General features: G+C 34.7%; 2 protein-coding genes and 1 pseudogene across 2 annotated transcripts; 1 reads left to right on the top strand and 2 right to left on the bottom strand.

Annotated features, from left to right (window-relative positions):
• Positions 1-2,007: 2,007 nt before the first annotated feature.
• On the bottom strand, positions 2,008-2,347 carry LOC136038461 (histone H4-like). Its single transcript, XM_065721528.1, has one exon. It carries the CDS (start codon positions 2,339-2,341, stop codon positions 2,030-2,032), a length of 312 nt encoding a protein of 103 aa, XP_065577600.1. The 5' UTR covers positions 2,342-2,347; the 3' UTR covers positions 2,008-2,029.
• A 1,176-nt stretch (positions 2,348-3,523) lies between these two features.
• LOC136038444 (histone H2B-like) lies at positions 3,524-3,895 on the bottom strand. The gene has a single exon (XM_065721519.1). It carries the CDS (start codon positions 3,893-3,895, stop codon positions 3,524-3,526), a length of 372 nt encoding a protein of 123 aa, XP_065577591.1.
• A 1,953-nt stretch (positions 3,896-5,848) lies between these two features.
• LOC136039010 (5S ribosomal RNA) lies at positions 5,849-5,967 on the top strand (annotated as a pseudogene).
• Positions 5,968-24,609: the final 18,642 nt, after the last annotated feature.

Here is a 24,609-nt window from a genome sequence, read left to right as displayed (position 1 = left end):
ACTAAAGAATAGACAGGTCATTTTTCTACAAGTAGACATTTTTTTCACCGCTATATCCGTGCTAATTTGCCAGCAAACGGGCAGAGAATAGTGGAAATCCGTCAAAACTAGTGTTCAATCTCAATAAACACCTTTTTGCTAGGAATTCATATCCTCAATGTCCACTTTTTATTTTTTATTACTAAAATCCAGTACAAGAACTTTCAGAAAATGTAATATAGATGCCTGTGTGTTTGCAAAATCGTATTCAAATTAATTCCGAAACTCCAACTAAAAACACAGAAGATAAAGCAATAAGAAACGACACCTAAATTTGAGGCTTAAAGTGTCAAAGTCGTATTTTAATGAAAATAAATTTCATTTTATTCTAATATTATAGTTGCAAAGACAAGAATAACATTGTAAGGTTTCCGAGATGCGGAGGGTTGGAAGTGGAAGTGAACCGTTTTTATTTATTTTTATCACAGCCTACATAAAAGTTCAATAGTACATAACACTTGAAACGATACGATTTGTAACCTAAGAAATGTCCCTTTCTACAGTATATTCAGGAGTTTGCTTAATATCGAACAATAGAAATCACAAATTAGCCTAATTGTGAAAAAAAATTGACATATTTACAATCATTAGATTTTGTATGAATAAGTAAGTAAAAATTGTCTGCCTTTTAGATTTTGATGTCTAAATATCTACTGATGGTAGTACAGGGAGGATATGAAGTGGACAAGGAGGCTTCTAAAAACAAGCGTCTCTCAATTTCTTTTTCTCATGCTTTTTAATCAGAATTCCTTTAGAACGACAGTTTTCAACAATAGAACAGTCAAAGGAATTCGGATGTATTTTTTTATTTCTTTTCTTGAAACAAAGGCTTTTGTTACTTATAGTCGTGTATTTCAAAAAGCCAAAGGTATTGAAATTTTGAGGCTTTTGTGTCAAATTTGTATTCTAATAAAAATAAATTTTACTTTGTTTTAGCATTATATTAAAAAAAAAAATTATCATTGTAATGTCTTTGACATGCGGGTGGAGGCAAAGTTGATGCAAAGCGCTTTTATTTGTTTCGATCATAGGCTAACTGAAAGTTTAATATACATTCCACTCAAAAAGGAATTATTTTAAACCCGAGAAATGTCTCTTTCTACAGTGTATTTTCAAGTTTTGCTCAAAAACAAACAATAGAAATCATAAATAAATATGAAAAAAAAAAAAAAAAAAAATGTCAAAACACAAATGACAAAAAGTTTTTGCAAAAATTAAAAACGCAAAACGAATTGTTGCTATATGATCACAAATAAAATATAATCACAAATAACTACTATATAATCACAGATAAAAATCATTTTTATAGGTTTATGGCGTCTCGTATTTCAAAAGACCAAAAGCAGTGTTGGAACAAACTAATATGTTCAATGCTTAAAATTGAAATGCAATATATTTCAACGGTGAATACCAGCTAAAAGTCCATTTGCTCTTATTTTCCGATCTCTAAATTAAAGTCAGTCGGATGCCTTTTGTTATAGTTTGAAACTCATGATTTTGGGCTTCATTCTCAGTCAGTTTACAAGGAAATTCATTTGCTATCTAAAATGTTGCCGGCTTTTCATACTTGTTTATTAACTGCAAATAATTAATGCAATACTTTTGTCCAAATTGTAAGATCCAACGGCAATTTAGTAAGAGTAGGAACATATTTTCCTCCGTTCCTACTATCTTCATTCAAACATGACAGAATAGGATTGTGCAGTTGAATAGCAACAACTATTTCTTTGAATCATTCCATGATAATAATAAACAACTTTATTCAAATATGCAAGGAAAAGTTAAATACAGTAAAATAGCAATGGTAATTTGCTTTCATAATTCGAATCAGATATTGCACCTGAGACAAAAAAAAAGGTATTTACCGACATTTTAAAATGCACAATATGGAAAAGGCTCATAGAACCTGGCCTAGAAAGTGTTTAAAGATTTGTTGGCCTTTAAAAAGGCCGTTGGGTAGGGGGACAGTTCAAAATGCATTTAGAAACCATTAACCACCAAAGCCGTACAATGTACGACCTTGACGCTTCAGTGCGTAGACTACATCCATTGCAGTGACAGTCTTTCTCTTAGCATGTTCTGTGTAGGTGACAGCATCGCGAATAACATTTTCTAGAAAAACTTTGAGAACACCTCTGGTTTCCTCGTAAATTAGGCCGGATATACGTTTTACACCACCACGGCGAGCCAGTCTTCTGATTGCTGGCTTCGTGATACCCTGGATATTGTCACGAAGAATTTTGCGATGACGCTTTGCGCCTCCTTTTCCAAGCCCCTTTCCTCCTTTTCCTCTTCCTGTCATATTTAGTTTAATACCGTAGCAAGCAGCTGTAAAGTTTTTGACAAACTAACGAATTTTCTTGAAAGTCCGTTTATTATATATTGCTAAAGTCTTTCCTCACAAATTGTTCCTCTATCGCGCGGCTGGCGCTCCATATAAATATAGCCACTAGGCATCTGATCTTTTGTTCATTCTTTTCAAGAGAGGCAATCTATCAACATGGCTAGGACAAAACAAACTGCGAGAAAATCAACGGGTGGGAAAGCACCTAGAAAGCAGCTTGCGACCAAGGCTGCACGTAAGTTGGCTCCTGCTACTGGTGGGGTAAAAAAAAACACACAGATACAGGCCCGGAACCGTAGCCCTGAGAGAGATTCGTCGTTATCAAAAGAGTACCGAACTCTTAATAAGGAAATTGCCCTTCCAGAGACTTGTGCGAGAGATTGCTCAGGATTTTAAAACTGACTTGAGGTTTCAGAGTTCGGCTGTGATGGCCCTACAAGAAGCCAGCGAGGCGTATCTAGTTAGACTTTTTGAGGATACCAACTTGTGTGCCATTCACGCCAAGAGGGTGACCATCATGCCAAAAGATATTCAACTTGCTCGTCGTATCCGTGGCGAGAGAGCCTAAGTACCCTAATTTCTACGCAATTGCGTCTTAACCAACGGCCCTTTTAAGGGCCACTAGATGGTTTAAACAAACACGCGAAATAACGTTAAACAGGCTAGTGTTCCGTGACAAAAAATGCATGATTCAAGGGCCGTTGATCCAAAACATTTAATGAAAAGGAAGCACGCAAAATGCCAATTTACGCCAGCCTAATAAATCCAAAAATAGCCAAAAAAAATAAAAAATGAATAGCTCCCAATGGGGCCTACAAGCCTGCCTATAAAAATGTTTTTGATGGAACGTCATGAAAAAGACCGAGGCCCCATTTTCTACACTCTTTAACTATTCGTTGATAGATATTACTTTCTATACAACAAGCAAATTGAGCGTTGTCTATGAAATAGGGCTCTCGTTTTTTTCTTTCGTATTAGGGTTTAGTATGGCTTCTTGTTGACCTGAGATTTCGCAAATCAAAGCCAGGAACAATAAAAACAATTTGAGAGCAGAGCATTTAAAATAAGGTGGTAGCCCTTAAAAGGGCTGTTTGGGAGGGCCCGGCTAATTGGGTGCTAATAGACAGGGAAAATCCCCTCTTATTTGGAGCTTGTGTATTTTGTTACAGCTTTAGTGCCTTCACTAACAGCATGCTTGGCAAGTTCTCCAGGTAGGAGCAGCCTCACAGCAGTTTGAACCTCTCTGCTAGTGATGGTGGACCTCTTGTTGTAGTGAGCTAGACGAGAGGCTTCCGCAGCAATCCTTTCAAAGATATCGTTGACAAAGCTATTCATGATGCTCATTGCCTTGCTAGAAACACCAGTGTCGGGATGCACTTGCTTAAGAACTTTGTAAATGTAAATGGCGTAGCTTTCCTTCCTCTTTCGTTTCCTTTTCTTATCAGTTTTGCTGATGTTTTTTTGCGCCTTACCAGCTTTCTTTGCCGCTTTTCTTGAAGTTTTTGGAGCCATTGCAGAAAGATTCTTTAATAAGATTCAATAATCAAATGAAAAGCGTTTACAAAACTCGACCCATTTATATACCAACTACAGTTCGCGCACAATTCTTTTCTCAGAGGAACTCAGTTCGCTCGCTGGAGTATAAAATGTTTGCGCATTCAAAAACAGGCATCATTTTCAATTTGTTGGTGGATTAAAGAGTCTTAGTGAATTTTGTAACCTAGAAACCATGTCAGGAAGAGGAAAAGTGAAGGGAAAGGCAAAGTCCCGTTCAAACAGGGCAGGTCTCCAATTCCCAGTGGGAAGGTTTCACCGTCTTCTGAGAAAAGGCAACTATGCGGAACGAGTTGGTGCAGGCGCACCCGTTTACCTTGCAGCGGTGATGGAGTATTTGGCTGCCGAGGTCCTTGAGCTTGCTGGTAATGCTGCACGAGATAACAAAAAACTCGTATTATTCCTCGTCACCTTCAGCTTGCCATTAGAAATGATGAAGAACTGAACAAGCTTCTGTCGGGGGTCACCATTGCCCAAGGAGGTGTTTTGCCCAATATTCAAGCAGTCCTTCTACCAAAGAAGACTGAAAAACCGGCAAAGGCTTAAATGAATCTAACTTTAGCTTCAGGGCCTACCCCAAATTAACCAACAGCCCTTTTAAGGGCTACAAATTAATTGAATCGCTCTATAGCATGTGACCACCTGGGAAGGACAAAGCTATTAAATTTAGGATACTGAATGTGAAAAGGGAAACTTTCACATTTATTTAGTAAGAAAGCATAAGAATTTACTGGAGGCAGGGGGAACATTTTCCTTGAAAATCCTCAAATTATACCCCAACAGAATCTAAATATATATTTGAAGATTGCCCTTTTGTTACAAGCAAAAAAGTTTGCTTTCACATTGATCTTCTTACAAAAGCATAGGAATTTACTGTAGGAAAGGAAGCTCATTTTCACCTAAGAAACCAATAAATCATACACAAAAATCGAGGAACTGTTTTTTTTTTTATAAAAATAACCAAGAGCCAATTCAAAGAGCCTCTAATTCGACTAATATAAACTGGCCTAGGAAGCCATAGGGTAGTCATCAAAGGTAGAAACATTTTGGGGGGCTTGTTGTTTTGTTTCAGAATGAAAAAAGGTTTTCTTTAAAAAAACAAAAAAAAAAAAATTTACCAAAAAAGGTAAAATTCTAGTTAAGTGACTTCTTGCTATCTTGGAAAGGGGTTGGGTTAGGAAAATGAAACTTTCAGGGATGGGTCTACAGGCTAAAGTATGTCCTGGGAAGATATTTTGAAGTACTTACCTCCACTCCTTCTCCCTCTAGAGGGCCCTGACCTTTGATGACCTTTAAAAATATGTGTGTTATAAAAGTAAAACCTTGCAAAATAGATGTTCTGCTTGAATGAAGTACAACAAAATTGTTTTCAGCTTCACAACTTTGCTCAGTCCCAATTTATAAGGTTTTAAAGATATTCAAATACATTTACTAAATTTTGAAAAAAAAACAAACATTGATATGGCTAAGAATTCTACTCAAATAACAGGAATTGCATTTTCAGAACTAAAGGCAGAGAAAAAGCAACAGGTAACTGAAAATTAAGGTAAAATATTGTTTTGTCAAAATTTCAATAGGTTTTGTTACAAATACCTGTCGTGATACCTGTCATGTAGGCAAATTTCAAGGTTCTCTACAGGGAGAAGGAGTGGAGGTGAGTACTTTAAAATACCTTCCCGGGATATGCTTTAGCCTGTAGACCCATCCCCAAAAGTTTCATTTTCCTAACCTAACCCCTTTCCGAGATAGCAAGAAGTCACTTAACTAGAACTTTACCAAAAAAAAACAATTAATAAACATATTTTGATTCGTTCTTTAAATATTTTTCTCTTCTAAAAACCTTGCTTCACGTAGGCATTTTGTTTCTTTTCAGTTTGTGAGTCAACAATGATTTTGTTACAAAATCTTTCAGCCAACGGCCATATCACGTTGAAAGTACCCAGTCTCGTCAGATCCTGGAAGTCACACAACGTCGGGCCCGGTCAGTACTTGGATGGGTGACCGCCTGGGAACACCGGGTGCTGTTGGTATCTTTTTTTTTTCTTTTTTAAAATTATTATGATGATTTCTTTTTTTCAAAGTAAAATAATAATCTTCAACAAACTTGTTTCCTTATTCTAATAGCACCAAGGTGATTATATTTTATATAAGAGAAAAAAGAGAGACTAAATTGGACATTGCCTATCGGTAATAAATAAATGCAAATCAACTATTTTGGCTTAGCTGATAAGCCACTAAATCAAGGCGAAAATGGAACAGCCACCACAGTTGACTCGTATTTATTTAAGCCAATAAAAAGAGTCAAAAATTGTAACCAAAGTGATTTTATAAGCCCCCAAGATATTTTAGTTGACCATTCCGGCAATTTAAATCAAGTTGAAGGCCACCAAGAAACATACAGTTTTAAATGGTTAATTAACCATTTAATTAAGTTGGCGTGTCATTCAGTATATTCCATTGGGGGTTGGCTATTAACCAATAATTTATGATAAAAGCTGATTGAACAGTGTATTAATGTCCAAATCGTCTTCATATATTTTCGGGCTCAACTCCATTGTACAGTTCAACTACTTTTGTCTTTCAGTAGCATCTACAGCTAAAATATGCTTGCTTGTTCCTTCAATAGCGTCTATTTAAGAAAAGAACATGGATAGGACAGACAATCTCAAAACTATGCAGAAGAGGGTCCTACAAAGCCGCCAGTTAGGTGAGTCAACACTGAAAACTGAAAAAGTAACTGGAGCTGAATGACCAGTGCTGAACAATCACAACGTAAATGGCGTGCACAAATCCCACCAAAATCGGTCGATTTTAACTAAAGTTTAAGTATACAAATAACTATACAGGAATAGCATGGTGCTGCAAAACTTAGCAGTGCAGAAACTAAGTGCTAAAAATTATAATGAAAACTTTACTCAGTTTTACTACAATTTTTTATATAATACCTAAGCTAAGACGAATCTGAGATAACATCACTGGTTCCTAATGAATCAAATCTAGACGTAAAAATGACTTCCTTCCATTCTAATGCACTTATAGGGAACTCCGCATTTTTCTTACCTTTTGTATCAAACACTTAGCCTTGCAAGGGCCACCCACATGTGATGCAGATGTGAAGTCAGAGATTTATTGCGATTTTACGGCCTTAAGACCAATGTCTTCTTTCCAAATCAGGTTTTGAGCTTTAAGTTTAACCCGAACAAGGGTTAACCTGGACAAGGGAGACAGCCATATTTTCAGCTTGTTTCATTCACTCAACTAAGCAGATGTACTAAGCAATCAGTCGCACTCTTGCTTGTAGCAAAAAAAACAACCAAGCACAGTAGATTAAAGGGATCATGACACAAGACAACAGAGCTATTAGGGTAAAAGTATATTAAAGCCAATTGGCCTTGTTCCACTTTTGTTTCATACAAAACTTTTTTTTAGTAACAACACCAAGATCATTAGATGGAAGAAATCAGACACGATTGACAAACACATACAGAACTGAAAAAGTAACTGGAGCTGAATGACTAGCACTGGACAATCACAACGTAAATGGTGTGCACAAATCCCACCAAAATCGGTCGATTAAACTAAAGTTTAAGTATACAAATAACTATACAGGAATAGCATGGTGCTGCAAAACTTAGCAGTGCAGAAACTAAGTGCCAAAAATTATAATGAAAACTTTACTCAGTTTTACTACAATTTTTTATATAATACCTAAGCTAAGACGAATCTGAGATAACATCACTGGTTCCTAATGAATCAAATCTAGACGTAAAAATGACTTCCTTCCATTTTAATGCACTTATAGGGAACTCCGCATTTTTCTTACCTTTTGTATCAAACACTTAGCCTTGCAAGGGCCGCCCACATGTGATGCAGATGTGAAGTCAGAGATTAGAGCGATTTTACGGCCTTAAGACCAATGTCTTCTTTCAAAATAAGGTTTTGAGCTTTAAGTTTAACCCGAACAAGGGTTAACCCGGACAAGGGAGACAGCCATATTTTCAGCTTGTTTCATTCACTCAACTAAGCAGATGTACTAAGCAATCAGTCGCACTCTTGCTTGTAGCAAAAAAACAACCAAGCACAGTAGATTAAAGGGATCATGACACAAGACAACAGAGCTATTAGGGTAAAAGTATATTAAAGCCAATTGGCCTTGTTCCACTTTTGTTTCATACAAAACTTTTTTTTAGTAACAACACCAAGATCATTAGATGGACCGAAAAAAACTTCCTTGACAATTTATCTCTGTATCTAACTCGAAAAAGCCTATAGATTTTCACCAAAGCTTACAAAAATTCCCCAATTATTTCAAAATAATTTTTTTTTTTTAGGTAACAAACAGTAGCAGTAGCAAGAATGAACCGGAAAATGATGAGAAGCGTCACTTAAAAACACATTTTTTGGATCAAAGTAGGCGTACAGAAGATATTGTCAATCAAGGACGCTGATCTTTCTTTAATGTAAGATGGGATATATATAAAAGATAAAGTAACTGCGGCAATCATAGACGAGAGAAAATCTAAAGATACTTGAAGATACAGAAGACTTCGTATAAATCAAATTTATGTTAAAATCTCTAATAATAATTAACTCACTCAAATTCTTAATGATTGTATCCTGTAGATCATTAAAGGTGTGTATAAACAGACGAATAGAGCCAATAGGATATCAGTAGACATTGCCATCAATTGAATTCTTATCTCCAAATTTAATACCGGTGAACAGAGTTTCAATGACACCTTTGATGTTTGTGGATAAATCACTTTTATGCTAATAATAATTTATTCATAATCCACTTTTAAACAAAACAATCGGAGTAAAATACATTAGAAAGAAAAAAAACCAATTAAGAGAGACATAGACAACGTAAATATTAATCGAAGATAAAACCAGACACATATAATACTGTGGTTGGAGCCTAGGGACACAAAGGCGTGTCTTGTTAAATTATCACTAAGCAATTCAAACGATTGAACAATGTCGGTAGCACCATTATTCCCAATTATATGTGTATTACGATATGAAGGGGGCAAGTACGGCAAAAATTATATCTAAAATAAGCAATATAGATTTGGCACAAAACTTTCTTACTCATTAATGAAAACAAACCACTTAAAAATAAGACAGAATAGTCACAGTAAATGGAAAACATTTTAGCAAAACTTGGCGTGAATTTTTTTTCATGCTTAAGTACAATTTTCGTATATCCAATCTTCAACTTTTCTTTATCATCTCTCAGAACCTGGAGTCACAAAAAAGGGAGTGTAGAACAAATATACTAATTCCAAGCCATAGTAAACTCGAAATATTATGAATTATTGAGGAACCACAGAGCATATTGTGAGCTGATGACTTGGAATTAAAAAATAAATATTTGTATTTATTAATACTCAAAGCAAGACCAGTTTTCCGAAACATCATAGAAATACATTGCACAAATAATCCCGAAATAGACTTGGTTCGGCTTAAAACTTGCAGACTGTCAGCGTACACAATATAAGAAAGTTCGAATAATGTACAAAAATACGAAGGCCTGATTCCTGATAACACGTTTTTAATGCAAACAATAAATAAATTAGGACAATCCAGCCTATTCTACTATGGATTGAACTGGTATATTAACGTAGAACCCTCTACCAGATTTCAAACGAAGAAATACTATACGAAAAGTTCAGTGCATGTATGGCAGAAGGCTCCAATCCAAAGTCTAACAAAGAATGCCACACTTCTGAATTACTGTAGAGAGCCTTAGGCAAATTCAAGGCGCAAATATGTAATTCATAAATCTTAGACTGGGCAATAAAACGAATTGAAACTAAAACCTTAGGTACATGATGGCACCCAATACGAGGCAGAAACCCGAATTGGATTAAGTCTTTTGCAGTTTGTTCAATAGTATATGGCAGCCGAACATGTTCAAAAATCTTAATAATATCGGATGCAAAATTGATAGGCATATATGAACTGCAATCAAAAGAGTATTTTCCACGTTTAAGAGCAGAAGTTACCGCCAGGCAAAGGAAGAAATCAGACACGATTGACAAACACAAACAGAACTGAAAAAGTAACTGGAGCTGAATGACCAGTGCTGAACAATCACAACGTAAATGGTGTGCACAAATCCCACCAAAATCGGTCGATTAAACTAAAGTTTAAGTATACAAATAACTATACAGGAATAGCATGGTGCTGCAAAACTTAGCAGTGCAGAAACTAAGTGCCAAAAATTATAATGAAAACTTTACTCAGTTTTACTACAATTTTTTATATAATACCTAAGCTAAGACGAATCTGAGATAACATCACTGGTTCCTAATGAATCAAATCTAGACGTAAAAATGACTTCCTTCCATTTTAATGCACTTATAGGGAACTCCGCATTTTTCTTACCTTTTGTATCAAACACTTAGCCTTGCAAGGGCCGCCCACATGTGATGCAGATGTGAAGTCAGAGATTAGAGCGATTTTACGGCCTTAAGACCAATGTGTTCTTTCAAAATAAGGTTTTGAGCTTTAAGTTTAACCCGAACAAGGGTTAACCTGGACAAGCGAGACAGCCATATTTTCAGCTTGTTTCATTCACTCAACTAAGCAGATGTACTAAGCAATCAGTCGCACTCTTGCTTGGAGCAAAAAAACAACCAAGCACAGTAGATTAAAGGGATCATGACACAAGACAACAGAGCTATTAGGGTAAAAGTATATTAAAGCCAATTGGCCTTGTTCCACTTTTGTTTCATACAAAACTTTTTTTTAGTAACAACACCAAGATCATTAGATGGACCGGCTGTTAATGTCAGAGTAAGAGAGGGGAAGCTGGTCAAAATTATTTTCGTCTTCATCAACATAAACAACAGAGCAAGGAACATCGGCAGAGCAAATACTATGGTCAATATTAGCAACAGTACCCTTAGTACGAATATAAATGTAATCAGAGGTTTAAGTGCTGCGCGGTAAGCAATTGCCAACGACTCCAAAATTAAATTGGTACAATTAGAGGAGTTATGAAACTAAAAATTTAAGTCACCTATCACTAGCCACCGATACCCATACTTTTCAGTATTGCATAACAGAGTTTTGAGGGATGAGCAGGCATTAGAAAGCTTAGCACTCTAAGCAAGATGTTTCTGATCACAGGGAAGACATACATTTATAGATACAATGTAACCAAGTCGTACTGCAAAAATTTTATTGGAGAAATGAAATAAGACAGGTGATAAAGACTAATTGTTTGGTAACACATACCAGGCCCGCGGAGGGTTGGCCTTTTGTTTTGCAGGCATTAGTAGTAAAAATCCGAGCCCAGAGGGATTTATACTCTGAGTAGCTTCATGACCCAAATTTTGTAAATATCGTGAGTCTGTTCCAAAAAATTGTCAAGTTCAGTAGGTAGTTATGAAATGATAATTGGGGCAGTGCTTTGAATAAGGGGACTAGTATAAGAAACGGGAAGTGACGGAAAACTTAAATCTTAAGTAGTTACCTTTTTTTTAGATGAAGTTGATGGTGCAATCCAGAGCACAAAGCACAAAACTATCTCAACTCTGGGCTAAGTTAAAACTAAAAAAAATAGCTTACTTCTTTTCAAAACAAGTTTCACAAAAAGACTGAAAAATATCTCTTGTTACCGAGACAAAAGTAAAACCATCGAAGGTACAACTCACGGGGATCAGCCAATCCCAGTCCCCACAGGGTGCAACTTAAAGCTATGCATCATCTCCAATGAAAAATTTAGTTCTCCCATTCCACCACCAACGAATCTTACCCTAGTCTAGCAGTTCAAAAAATACATTTTTACCAGAGATGAATCATTTTAACTACTATCCAAGGTAATTAGTCTGTCTGCGAGAAAAACCACTACGCTAAAAGGGAATACCAAAGATTGGAAAGTAAAAGAAACGAGGAAGTGGTGAACTAGAAAATCCAAGAGTGGGAATAATTTAATTAAGCAAAAGAAACAAAAACATAGGACACTTATTAGGTAATCGGGGCTAAGGGCCCAAAAAGTTGTCAATTAATAAACATGCACACATATTGGCTTTTTTCTTTATTTTGGGTTTGATATTATAGAAAAGCGTATAAATGAACAGTATTTTGAATAGCTTCAGATTAAGGGGCCTAGAAAAGTAAGGATATTTAGGTTAAAAGAGTATATTATGCCGGTTTCGTAAAGTTATATCATTTATACCATCCTTTTTTTTTAATTCTAGTGCCAAAAAAGACGATCGTATAACTCCAAATTTCTTAAAAGACTTGGAAAATCTCATGAATATTGTACATATTGGTGATGAAGATCTAGAAATTGAAGATGCACATCTCATAAGTACTGTCCATGAACAAACACATATTGGTGAAACATTTTCACTAAGAGGAATTGAGTTTAATCACGTTATCATATGTGTTCTTAATAATTCGTTCTCATTTACAGACAGAGACAAAATAATTTCAGAAACACGGAGCCTATGTAACAGGATGAATAAAGAGAGAGGCTCGTTCTGCCCGATTTCTGCCAGGATTATTGCAGAATTCAATGGATTGGTGTTTAATCTAAATTGTTTGTTTGATGATCAAGAGCGTAGACACCTTGATCTTATGGATGACCTAACGGAAGCAATAAGTAGGGCGGTCACCAGTGTTACCGTTGTCTACACAGAGAGTAATATATTACTTGCTGAAATAGCAAACCATTTCAAAACCAGTTCACCAGAAATTTGTCCAGATAGCTCTTACAAAAAAAAATATGAACCAGAAAAAATCTTCAGAGAAATCGAAAGATTGAACACTGTAGAAATTTACAACAGTCCTTGTCTAAATTGGACATTTCCTTTTTACTTCTTTTATTTTAGGTACCATTTTGTAAGAGTTGAGAGTCACAAGAAAAAAACTATTAAAAAAACTGGTAAGAAAAGTAAAGAACAAGAGTTCCAAGACCAACAAATTATAAAACTTCAATTTTTTAACAGTTTATTAAAAGAGCTTCACTGCGATTTTGACTCGAAATCTCTTTTCAAAAGTTTAGTCATAAAAATGGTTATAGTATGGCAAATAGTATTGCTTTTGAACGGAATCGTTAATAATTTCGACGATTATAAGAAAATTGTTGTTATCTGCGGTAAATTGAACAAACAAGTAAAAATTGAGCTAAGTAATGATAAAATTAAAGAATATTTTAAAGACTGGAAGGGGCAATTAGAAACGAAAACTGTTTTCGAAATGACCCACGCATTGGAAAAAAACACCAAATTTTAAAAAGTGCATGGTCATCCTTTTTCATTTTTAGTTGAGACTCTGATTTTTATTATAGAAACAATACTTTTCCCTATAATTCCCATAATTGCTCAGGATCGTCCTTCAACTCGTAAACGACTGACTAGACATAACTCAAGTTTTTCTTTATGGTCCAGATCCATTAAAGTGGATATAATCCATAGTATGGATTCATCGAAGTCCATAGATTCCTCGGTCGGTTCAATGTTCAACGAAGATTGTTCAGGTAAATATCATCTATTTGGTAGAAATCTACTTTCATATTTTGGTTTAAAAGAGACTATCAAATTTCTCTGGAGTGATTTGGATCTATATTTTACAGACCTAATTGTGAAGTCTGCTGACATGAAATCACCTCGTCCCTTGTATCGCCTTAGATTGTTACAGCCTATTGAATTACCTGAGAGTGTTAATCGTTTTAGCAAAGATGTCTTAGATCCTCTAAGATATTTTAATCAAGTTTTGTCTGGTTCGTTAGAAGTCATCATGCCTTGGTTTCATGCTTTCATCATGTTCTATATTAATCTGAAGGGAATGAAGAGAGGGAAGAAAAAAAGGCAGTGGTTTCTGCTGGACTTTTGGGTGCTACTTTATTTACCAGTATTAAAAGATTTTATATGTCTCTTCATAATGAACGGTAAGTTAAGAATAAGCTTTGGCAGTACTATTTGGAACTCTATAATGTGACAAATCAAAAACAATAGTACATCACATAAATTATTATCTTGTGTTATGCGGAAACAAAAAGCAAAAATTGCTTAAAAAATCACAATGTCAAATTTAGCATGTGCATTCATCGAGAAACTTTTTGATTTGTTTTTAATTGTTAGCAATATGCCATTACAAGGAGTAGAGCAGATTGTTATATGATTGTTAATTTAATAAATTATTGCATAATATATTGTGTAAATATATGTTTAGTCAAAGTATTTTGCCTTATTAACTAAGTGGCTTAGGGATGAAATTCTAACAGTACGTTTGCCTTGGCTTTGGGGGCTACATAATCATTGTTGTTTACTTGTTAACACATGGTCCTAATGTTACACTGTTTACGCATAGATTCTATGGATAACTAACTATAGTGTCATGTGATGGAGTTTGACGGTAAATAAAAAAAAAACTTCCCGAAAAAGAAGTTTTCCAAAGATATTTAAAGAGCCATGTCAAACTTAAGGCCAGCAGAATTAAAATACTGCAATATCTCAAACTCAAAAAGTACCAGAAATTACAATTCAACAATAAAACTTAAAACAAACCAAAATTAAAATAATTGTCCACACACACACATATATATATATATATATATATATATATATATATATATATATATATATATATATATATAGATATATATATATATATGGGCAATTATATATATATATATATATATATATATATATATATGGGCAATTAATATATATATATATATATATATATATATATATATATATATATATATATATATATATGTATATATATATGTATATATATATATATGTATATATATATATATATATATATATATATATATATATATATATATATATATATATATATATATATATATATATATATATAACTTTTATGATCTTGTGATATAGGATCAACTACTATTGCTTGGATTTCTGCCGTAGGGAATTTCTAATCCTTTTTCATTTAGTTCTCCAGTATTGTATTTGGGTTTATTTGAAGACATGGAGAAAATCAAAACAAGTCTTCCTCTCTGAGCTTATTTCAAAACAGTAAGTAAGAGCTTGGTTAATGGAATATTACCAATGCTATAGAAAAACAAAAACGAGAAAGAACGGAAGGGTATGAGAATCATATTCCAGTTTCCTTTGTGTCTTGACCCGTGAAAGAGTCTTAGAGGTTAGGTACATGCTTCCTTCTTACAGATACAGTTCTAACAAATTCTTCAAAGATGACAAGAAAGTTGTTGATTTAATAGACCTTATCATCCTATTACAATTAGATTTTATTTTGATTTTACTTTTCTCGCAATTGTAAATATATCATCTCTGAATGAGAATTGAATTCTTAAATTGTAGTTTCACTTAGTATCTATTTTTTTCTTTAATAGTTTTCTTCTCTTTTTCCAGAATATCAAATAGATTGTCATCAAATGCTAATTGACTTCCCACATTTGGTTTTTCATGTTGGATCAAAATTTCTCGAACTTTACGCGGGAATGCGTGTACGATAATTTGTTCTCAGTTTTTTCTGGCACATTGAGTGTTTCCCCTTGATATGTACTTGTCGGCGTCTCGTGTTCGGCATATGCGTTCTGAAGTCTTCTGTTTTCTAACACTTTATCCGAAAAATTAATTTCGCGCGTCTCATTTTCAGTATTATGTGGCCTAGCCACTTTTGCATCTCCCATCGTAATAAAAGTCGCTTTTAACGATAGGGGATTTCTAATTTCCTCCAGTCCTTCTTCTATAAGAACATTTACTGCAAGAGTAGGTACTAAGCCTACTTTTATCGTTTTCCTTTTATGCAATCTCTATTCTAACCTACGCTAAAGGGCACGGGTGCTCATTTCCATTATAGCATTGAGTCTAGCCTTGACTGTATCTGGATAGTCAATTTTTTTTTTTTTTTTAATTAAATTAATCCGTACTTTGGTTTGATCGCTACAAGTATTGATAGCCATTTCTACCAACTGTCAACTTAATTTACCGCATATTTTATGCGAATCTGGGAATACATAAATTTTTTTTTTATTTTTGGGTCATGGCCCAGGAAGTCGTTTTATGTGCAACTTTCTCATCTCTATTATGCCAAATTTTAGAAAACGGCTCCAAAAAATCATATTTTAGCGGATTACTATCATTATTTTTTCGCAGTCGATTCTTAGACAAATTTTTATAGCCGTCCAAAGGTCTGTAAGCTATTCGTGGTAAAATTTTACTTATTGACATTCCCTTACGTGCTTCACAAGCTTTATTGAGGGCTTCCATACGAGCCTCTATTTCCCCCTCTACATTTTCCTCAATTATTTTGTAGAATTTAAAGGTGTATACTTTTCTTGGTCTGGAATTTCCTTTTAGTTCTTGGAAGCACCCTGTCGATAATTTCCATCTGAAATTTGTCAACCTTTCTTTTTAACCTTTCTTATAATTGAAAATTTTCTCAGGGTGCTGTTGTATAAACCTCGTAAGCGAGTTTTCCTTCTCGCCAAACGGCTGAACCAGATCAACTTTATAATTTAGATCATGTATAAATTAAATAAAACAACAATTTTTTTCCACTGAAAGTAAGGAGCAACATTAAAACTTAAAACGAACAGAAATTATTATTTATATTTGGAATCAGCATATTAAGCTGATTTTTCTGATGTATCTATTGATATTAAAATTCTTTTTTTTAAATTTCGGTTACTATTTAGCCGAGTCGCTCCATACTTACAGGTCGTAAAGTGGCACAGTAGAGTGGCCTTTACAGGTAAATTTAACGATCGTACTTACAAATGGCACTAATACTTCACATTCTTGGTCAAGCACTTCATCTTTTGATATTCTACGATTGCTGATACGATACGATAGTCTCTGAAAAAAAAAAAAACAATTTATGGATAAAAACAACTCATATGTGATAACCCTTCCATAGAATAATATGCTATTCTGTTGATAGACCCCCGTTTCAAGTTTCTTTAACCCGTTGAATTTTATGACACAAAATTAGTCAAAACCCCATCCTTTTTAAACCGTGTAGAAAAACCAATTATGGGTTCATACATGATGATTCCTCCATAAAAAAAAATATTGAGTTTTGTTGATTGAACCCCATTTCAAATTTTTTTAACCCGTGGAATCTTATGACACAAAATTTTTCAAAATCCCCTCCTTTCTAAACCCCGGAAAAAAACAACTTATGTGTTCATATGTGACGATCCCTCCATAAGAAAAAATATGGAGTTTCGTTGATTGAACCCCGTTTCAAACTTTTTCAACCCGTTGAATTTTATGATACAAAATTTGCCAAAATCCCATTCGTCTCAAACCCCTCGAAATAACTCCTGGAAAAAAGAACACAGATAAGTAGGCCTATTGGTATGTCACGATCCTTCCGTAGAAGAATATTAAATTATGTCTATTAACTCCGTTCTAAATTTCTCTAACCTTTTGCATTTTATAATGCATTTTAAGACTTGTGAAATTTCCGTCCTTTCTAAGCTGCTGGATATAGGCCCTGGGTAAAAAAAAAATTTAGCTTTCGTATGTTAAAATCCTTATAAATAATCTGAAATTTTGTTGACTGGACCTTGAGACCCCCTTTTTAAATTTGTATCGCCTGTAGGATTTTAAGAGACAGAATTTACCAAGATCGCCTCTTTTTCTGGGTGTGTTTTTTTTTCTTTTTGGAAAAAAAGTATAAAATAGACAAATTTTGAAAACCAAGTATTAATCGAGTCAATTTTTTGGCAGGATTTAAGAAATCTTCAGTAAATCTTCCTACCATCTCTGGCAAAGCAAAAATACACATTTGGAATCTGCAGCTCTTGTAAATCAGTCTAATTAACGCACTAATCTCAATAAGGGCACAGGTAGAAAACTCTCCAAGGGGGGGGGGGAGGGCAGAAACCCAAATAGCAGTTGAAGTTGGGTGAAAGGGAATATATTTCAGGATTTTTTTTTGTAGGAATAAATTTATTTTTAATTAATTTTAGGAAAAAACTCTAAAAAAGAGCAATTGAATTGCATGCAAAATAAAACAAAATGCAGTAAGTTTTAAACGACAAAACAAAAAATGACGGTATATTATTGCCAAAATTGTCCCTTATTTTGTGCGTTATTATTTGTCCCCAGGCCGCAACCTAAGCTACGCCTAAGGAAGAGTTTCCGCGCAGAACTCTCATCCGTCTATACTCTCTACTTCAGTCATAAACATCATTCCTCCCTCAGGGAGTAGGCCGTATTTTCCAAACGTCTATTTAAGAAAAGAACATGGATAGGACAGACAATCTCAAAACTATGCAGAAGAGGGTCCTACGAAGCCGCCAGTTAGGTGAGTCAACACTGGCCGTCCCCTCTCTTCCTGGAGGCCTACCCTGTCAACTCCACTCTCTGGAAGCCAAGTTAATTCTATAACCCTCCAACTCCCATGTATCTACATACAGCCTTGTCCTGGCTACGGGCTTGACAATCGAGATCCCAAAGAGAAACTCAACCCTGCTCTTGTAAGTGAAGATTTTTGTTAGCGAGGCTGTCCACGAAAGCCACAGGCACCCACACGGCCCAAACCTCTCCTTAGATCCAGTCCTGCCCTGGGTGGTCACTTTATATAGGAGTGGATCAAACTCATAACTGGCTTGTTGGGTTTAGCGAACCAAGTCGATAAGCAGAACAAGTTTGTCAAACATTCCAGGGGACTTGAATGAAATTTGCGATCACCTGTTATTGGGGTTTAACCCAAGAGTAATCTTCATTGGCACGACGAGCGTACTCCGTAATCCCTAGACAGTCCTTCTCGAAAAAAATATTTGATAAAGGAAATCACTCATAAAAATATATTTGGGCTGCCCAGGGGTCGCTATTAAATACTGTTAACATGATCTGCATTATTCCCCAATCCAGGCCCATCATTCACACCACGTGTTGTTGGTCATGTCGTTTCGGGACCTTTGTTTCTAAAGGCTGTTATGCAACCTCAACATAACGATTGATTCCTTATCGTCCGTAAGATTTTTATTAAGCTGTTTTCCTTGTGTTTTCTGTAATTGTACGAACTTTCTTGTGTACTAATAATTGCGCTAATTAATAATATACTTACACTATTAATGTTTAATAGTTACTGCGAAGAATTTGATTTCTTTTTTTTTTTACTCCAACCAAATCACATAGAAAAATCGTTTATTAAAAACTGGAAAGGGGTCACTCAGTCTCAAATTAGAACTCTTATATCCCTATTAAGGGTCAAAATTTATTGGCAGGCACCCAACAATGGGGCAATATACATCTTTGTCCATGGTTTTTCCCTATTCTGCTCTCTTTTCTTTGATTTCCTTATAATCACTTTGTAGTCCCAATTTTCAAGTTAAGTTAATCCAAAAGAAAAATACTAAAACATGATGAAAATATAATACTTTAGAAACAAATTTGGGATATATATTTGCATATTAGGGGGAGGGGGTACGGCATAGTGAGTCTGCATAGAAAAATGTGTCAGCCACAATTATTCTGCATATTATAAAGTAAGAATTGTTTTCTAACTTATTGCTGTCCAAATACTTTACCCTTACCCCTTCCCCTAATGTGCAAATATATAGCCCGAATTATATAAGTCTAATGTATTCTGTCCCCCTCCACTTGTTTTTCACTGAGCGTAAGCTAATTGCCTCTTAATATAGACAGATGAAAAAACCGGTTCTAGGTTTGTTCTCGAGTTTTACACAGCGTAATTCTGGAGTGGGGTCGCTACAACAGAAAAGTACCGTTTTCATTTTCCAGTTCTTCAATTTTCATCTGAAACTTTTCGTTATCAAGGATATTAGAAGTTTCTTCTTCTTCATCAATAATTTTTATAAAAGGGCTACCTTTTGTTTCATATGTCCATACAGGATAGCCTAATTTATAGCAGGAAGTATTTTGAAAGACCACTGGTATAAAGGGAAATAAAGGGAAATATAAATAAAATAAAGGGATAAAGTAAAATAAAATAAAGGGAAATATAAATACAAAAACACAAATAAAATAAATTAAAGGGAAATATAATATAAATAAATTAAAATAAAGGGAAATAGTTTCATCTCGATTATGAAAACCAAAGTTTGGACCAAAGCTGAGAATTGAGAGATTTTGATTTTAGAAGGAAGATAATTTTCTTTCAGCATGTGAGATACCTCTTCTACTGTTGCTGTCTCTAATTTTTTCCTCCGGTCTTCCAGATATTCCTTCAAATCAATGTCTATAAGCTCAATTATAAACATTCTCTTTTTGTATAAAATGTCAGTGGTCTTGTATTCGTCAAAATTGCCGATAACTTTGTCCAACAATAATATAATTAGTCTATAGATAATTATTACAATATATAGATCTTTAAAGAGATGTTTTGAGTCATCATTGCAACGCAGCTACTCAATCAAACTGTCAATTCACTGGAGGTTACAACCAGGGTATAAACTAGGAACAGGGTATAAAACCCGGGTAAAAATTTTTCTGGGATCCTTATTGTTTGGTAATTAAAATGAAAGACGTAAAATTGATAGGCTGAATTCACGCTGTCAAACTTATAAACTACGTTCACACTCAAGGGCTCAATTTCTTTCATAATATTTTGAAGCTCAATTTCGTTTTTGTAAATACTATTTTTGCAAACAGATGGGATAGTATTTTCAACACCCCTTGCTATATCACTGACCAACGAGTCTCCATCGATGAATCTCCAATGAATCTCCATCGATGCCAAAAATAGCTACATCCCGGACAGCCGTTCCAATTTTTGCATAGCTCATTAATAATGTTCATATTGGACAATGGTCTTTAGTCATATTTACATAGCGTAGCTCATTAATATGTTCATATTGGACAATGGAAATTAATAAGAGTCTTTAGTCATATTTACGATAACGTACTCTTCGAACGTTACATTCGTACGTTAACTTCATAGACTCTTAGTTCAAATATAGGATCATAAGATGAATCTGTGTCACTTAATCGTTTGACAAATTTTTCATAGGCAGAACTATTTTTTTCGAGACAGAGGGACTTAATATAAAAATAACACAAAAAACAAAAACTAAAAAGAGAAAAATTTGTCAAAAAGCTTTATGGCTTGTTGTATGCCATTTGTTGCATGGCTTGTTGTATGGCAAGCAAAAAAAAATCACCACTTGAGACCCTTCACTATACTAAACTAATATGAAAACAGTATTATATACTATTTATCTACTTCATCTATAAAAAAAAAATAGAAAAAACAAATCATAATTGGATGAACATTTCCAGAATTCTAATTTTGTTCGTTTTTCGAGTCATCAGTGTTACATCGTTGCATTGAATTTATTGGGAAGGTTTTTCGTTTATCGAAATGACTAAGACCTTCATCGTTCGTAATTAGGCTAATCATTACATCTTTACCCCACCTACAGTAGACAGGGGAATTATAACATTTCAGTACACTTTAGAATAAGCACCAATGCACCAGGCACTGTGAAGTGTTGTAACAATTGTCTCCCAAAAATCATAAAAGTATTTATTTTTTTTTTTGGGGGGGGGGATAAACATCCAGCGTATTAACGAGTTCTTTACAAGTTAGCCTAAGAATATCCTGGTCCTTGAAAGGATGCATGCTCCTTGAAGGTTAAGGAAGATTTAGGAAAAGCTTTTGATAACTTAAAACCTTGACATTGAAATTTTTAGCAGAAATTGTAAGATCAGCCCTCATCGAATTTCAATAATGAATTTAGTCTAAAAGCTTGAATGCATACGTCCTCCGATAGGATGATTTCCCCAAAAATTTTAGTCAGAATCAACATTTATTTACTGGAATCCAAACACAAAACCTCCTATGGCAATCGCTATTTGTCAAACACACCTGAAGAGAAATGTGTACTCGCCATAAAACTAACGTTATTGACAATAGTTGATAAACATTGTCTTTTCCAATGTCAAATGCTTGTTTTCTATCATAATGATTTGTTTTAGTTAAACAACGAACATCCTGTATATAATTTTTCCAAAACAAAAGGGATATAAATAACTTAGACTACACTAAATGAGCAGGACAAAACAAGATTTTTTTTTGTTTTTCACAAAAGCACTTTAGCACTACCTAAGCAAAGAACCATATGCATTTTTAAATTATCACTATCTTTTTCACCTAGCCACTTTGTGTGGAAAAAGTAGTCGAAAAAGCTTAGGAGAAAGTATATTTGAATAGGAATTTAAAGTTCTAGGGATTTTTTAAGATTTAACGGTGATTGGGGAAGGGACAACTAGCCCCCTTCCATGGTCTGTTTTTCTACTCGACAAACCCGTAGCACCCCAAGATTCTGGATTAAGGATCAAGATTTTGGGACTACCATTTTGTTCTGAATGATCAAAAGTTCCAATTAATATTCCACCAGGGATGCTATGACCCCAAGAGACCCTTGAGCAAGGGCTATAAATAATGCAAAATGCCAATCGTTTACACAATAGGTTTAATAATAGAATAAATGAGAGATTGTCTGATTTCGGCTGTGCAACTAGGTTTAAACTTTCTGAGATTGTCTCTGGGTGAAAAGTATCACACGTTATGTTGTAAGAGTTTGGGAGGGGGGGGGGATGAAATTAAGAAAAAGGCAGAGAAAAACTTTCCTAATAAATTCAAAATTTGCAGCCATGGCTCGTTGGACTAAGAAGAGCCTACTGAAGAAAAAAAAAGTATTTCACCTTCGTCCCCAAGAAACACCCCGAACCTTTTCCTGATGGTCTTAAAACTTATATCCTTACGGTCCTATACAAGGAGGATCGAAATATAGAACAAAAAATATGTGACCTGACATAAAAAAAAGTTTTTCCCCTGGTCACTGTCTGGAAGGGATGGTTGTAGAAGGTTGGGAATTGGCACATTCAATTGTAAACTTAACTTTCTAAAACCCTTTTTAGAGGCCGATGGTGATTTGAGGGCAATCAGCCATTCTCTCGTGCTCTTTGCTCTTTTCCACTATCAACTTCTTATTATTTCCATGTTTCTGTTTAAAGATTTTGTGATATAACCATTTTGTTTAGTATAGTCGAAAGATCCAGTTATTAGGTAGTTGGGGATGAACATTCTCTGTCATAGTCCTTAGGGTAAGGGCTATAAGCTATACTAGATGCCCATTATTAACAAATAAAGTTTTCATGGAAAGTGTGGTCGCATTAACTTTAGAAGGGGATCATTCGATTGGAAATCAAAAGCTCTAGTGCCCCTTTTTTAGAGCCAAAAGTGATAAGAGGGCAACTAACACCTCCACCCACGTTATTTTTCTCTCAAATACATTCGATATAAATACTGATATAACTATTTTAACCTCCAGGGTTGACATAACCACCCGAAGCATAGAGGCAGGGGTTTTAAGTTAGGTCGCAGGGGCGTATAAGGTTTCTATGGACTCCGTTGTCGTATAAACTTCGGACAAAGCTCAAAAGTAATTGGAGGGCAACCAGCCCCTCCCACACCCAAAACTGCCTAAAATGCATCCAATCAAGATTTAAAGAGGGCTATTTTGTTCAGCATTGTTGGAAGATCCAGTAGCTTTATCTTTGGTAATGACAACCCTCCTCCCCCCCTAGATCCCTCAGGGCAAGGGCTGTAAGTTAGGCAATTCGTTCGTTGTTTACGTATATTTTATGTTATTGAGAAAGGAGGGCATGTTTAAACTTTACTTTCCAAAAAGATGGAGGGTATTCAGGTGAGCCTCTCAGAGAATGCTGAAGGGAGTATGGAACTAACTCAAGACACGTTATGTGCACACGGGTGGTCAAAAGGCTTAACTCAGGAATGACTAAGTATTTTAATTTGGGATTTTCAGAAAATGATAAGAGAGATGATCAATTGACCAAGGCAATATTTGCACACTGCTATTATTACTGTTGCTACAATTACCAACACTACTACTGCTACCACTATTACCACTACCACTACCACTACTACTGCTACCACTACTACCACTAAAACTACTGCTTCTGTAGCAAAAATTACCAAGGCTGACAGTACTGAAATGAACATCTGGGGAAACGTTGAGGGGAATTTGAACTAAATCAAAATATACTATATGCCCACATATTGCAGATACAGACGTATCAGCAATATTTTTGAAACTGCTTACCGTATCAGGATGAAACTTCTGAGGCAACTTGAGGGGGGTATTCAACTGACCACAAGGCAGCATCTATATGCTACTACTGCTATTAATTTGCTACTACTACTGTTACTACTACTACTAATACAACACTATTGCTGCTACCACTGGTCATACGACCACCACAACTACTATGATATATATATATATATAATTTAGGAAAACAGTCTTCCTTTTCTCCTTCTGTCTCCTTTTTTTTTTTTTTTTTTTTTGTGCTGTTGCATTGGTGATTTCTCTTTTCATGATATATATATGTATATATATATATATATATATATATATATATATATATATATATATATATATATATATATATATATATATATGTTTGTATGGGGGGGTACTTCGTGCCCCCCATGCCCCCCCCATGCCCCACCTGTGAATAGAGATATATACATATATATATATATATGTATATATATATATATATATATATATATATATATATATATATATATATATATATATATATATATATCTATATATATAAAAATAAGTTGTCTGTGTGTGGATCTGTGGATGGATCAGGTGACGTCACCTGAAAAAACTGGATCAGGTGACAAAACTGAAAACTGAG

Source organism: Artemia franciscana, chromosome 18, assembly GCF_032884065.1.
Source record: "Artemia franciscana chromosome 18, ASM3288406v1, whole genome shotgun sequence".
NCBI lineage: Eukaryota > Metazoa > Arthropoda > Branchiopoda > Anostraca > Artemiidae > Artemia > Artemia franciscana.
The sequence above is the reverse complement of the archived record's forward strand: the minus strand, read 5'-3'. Positions and strand labels throughout refer to the sequence as shown.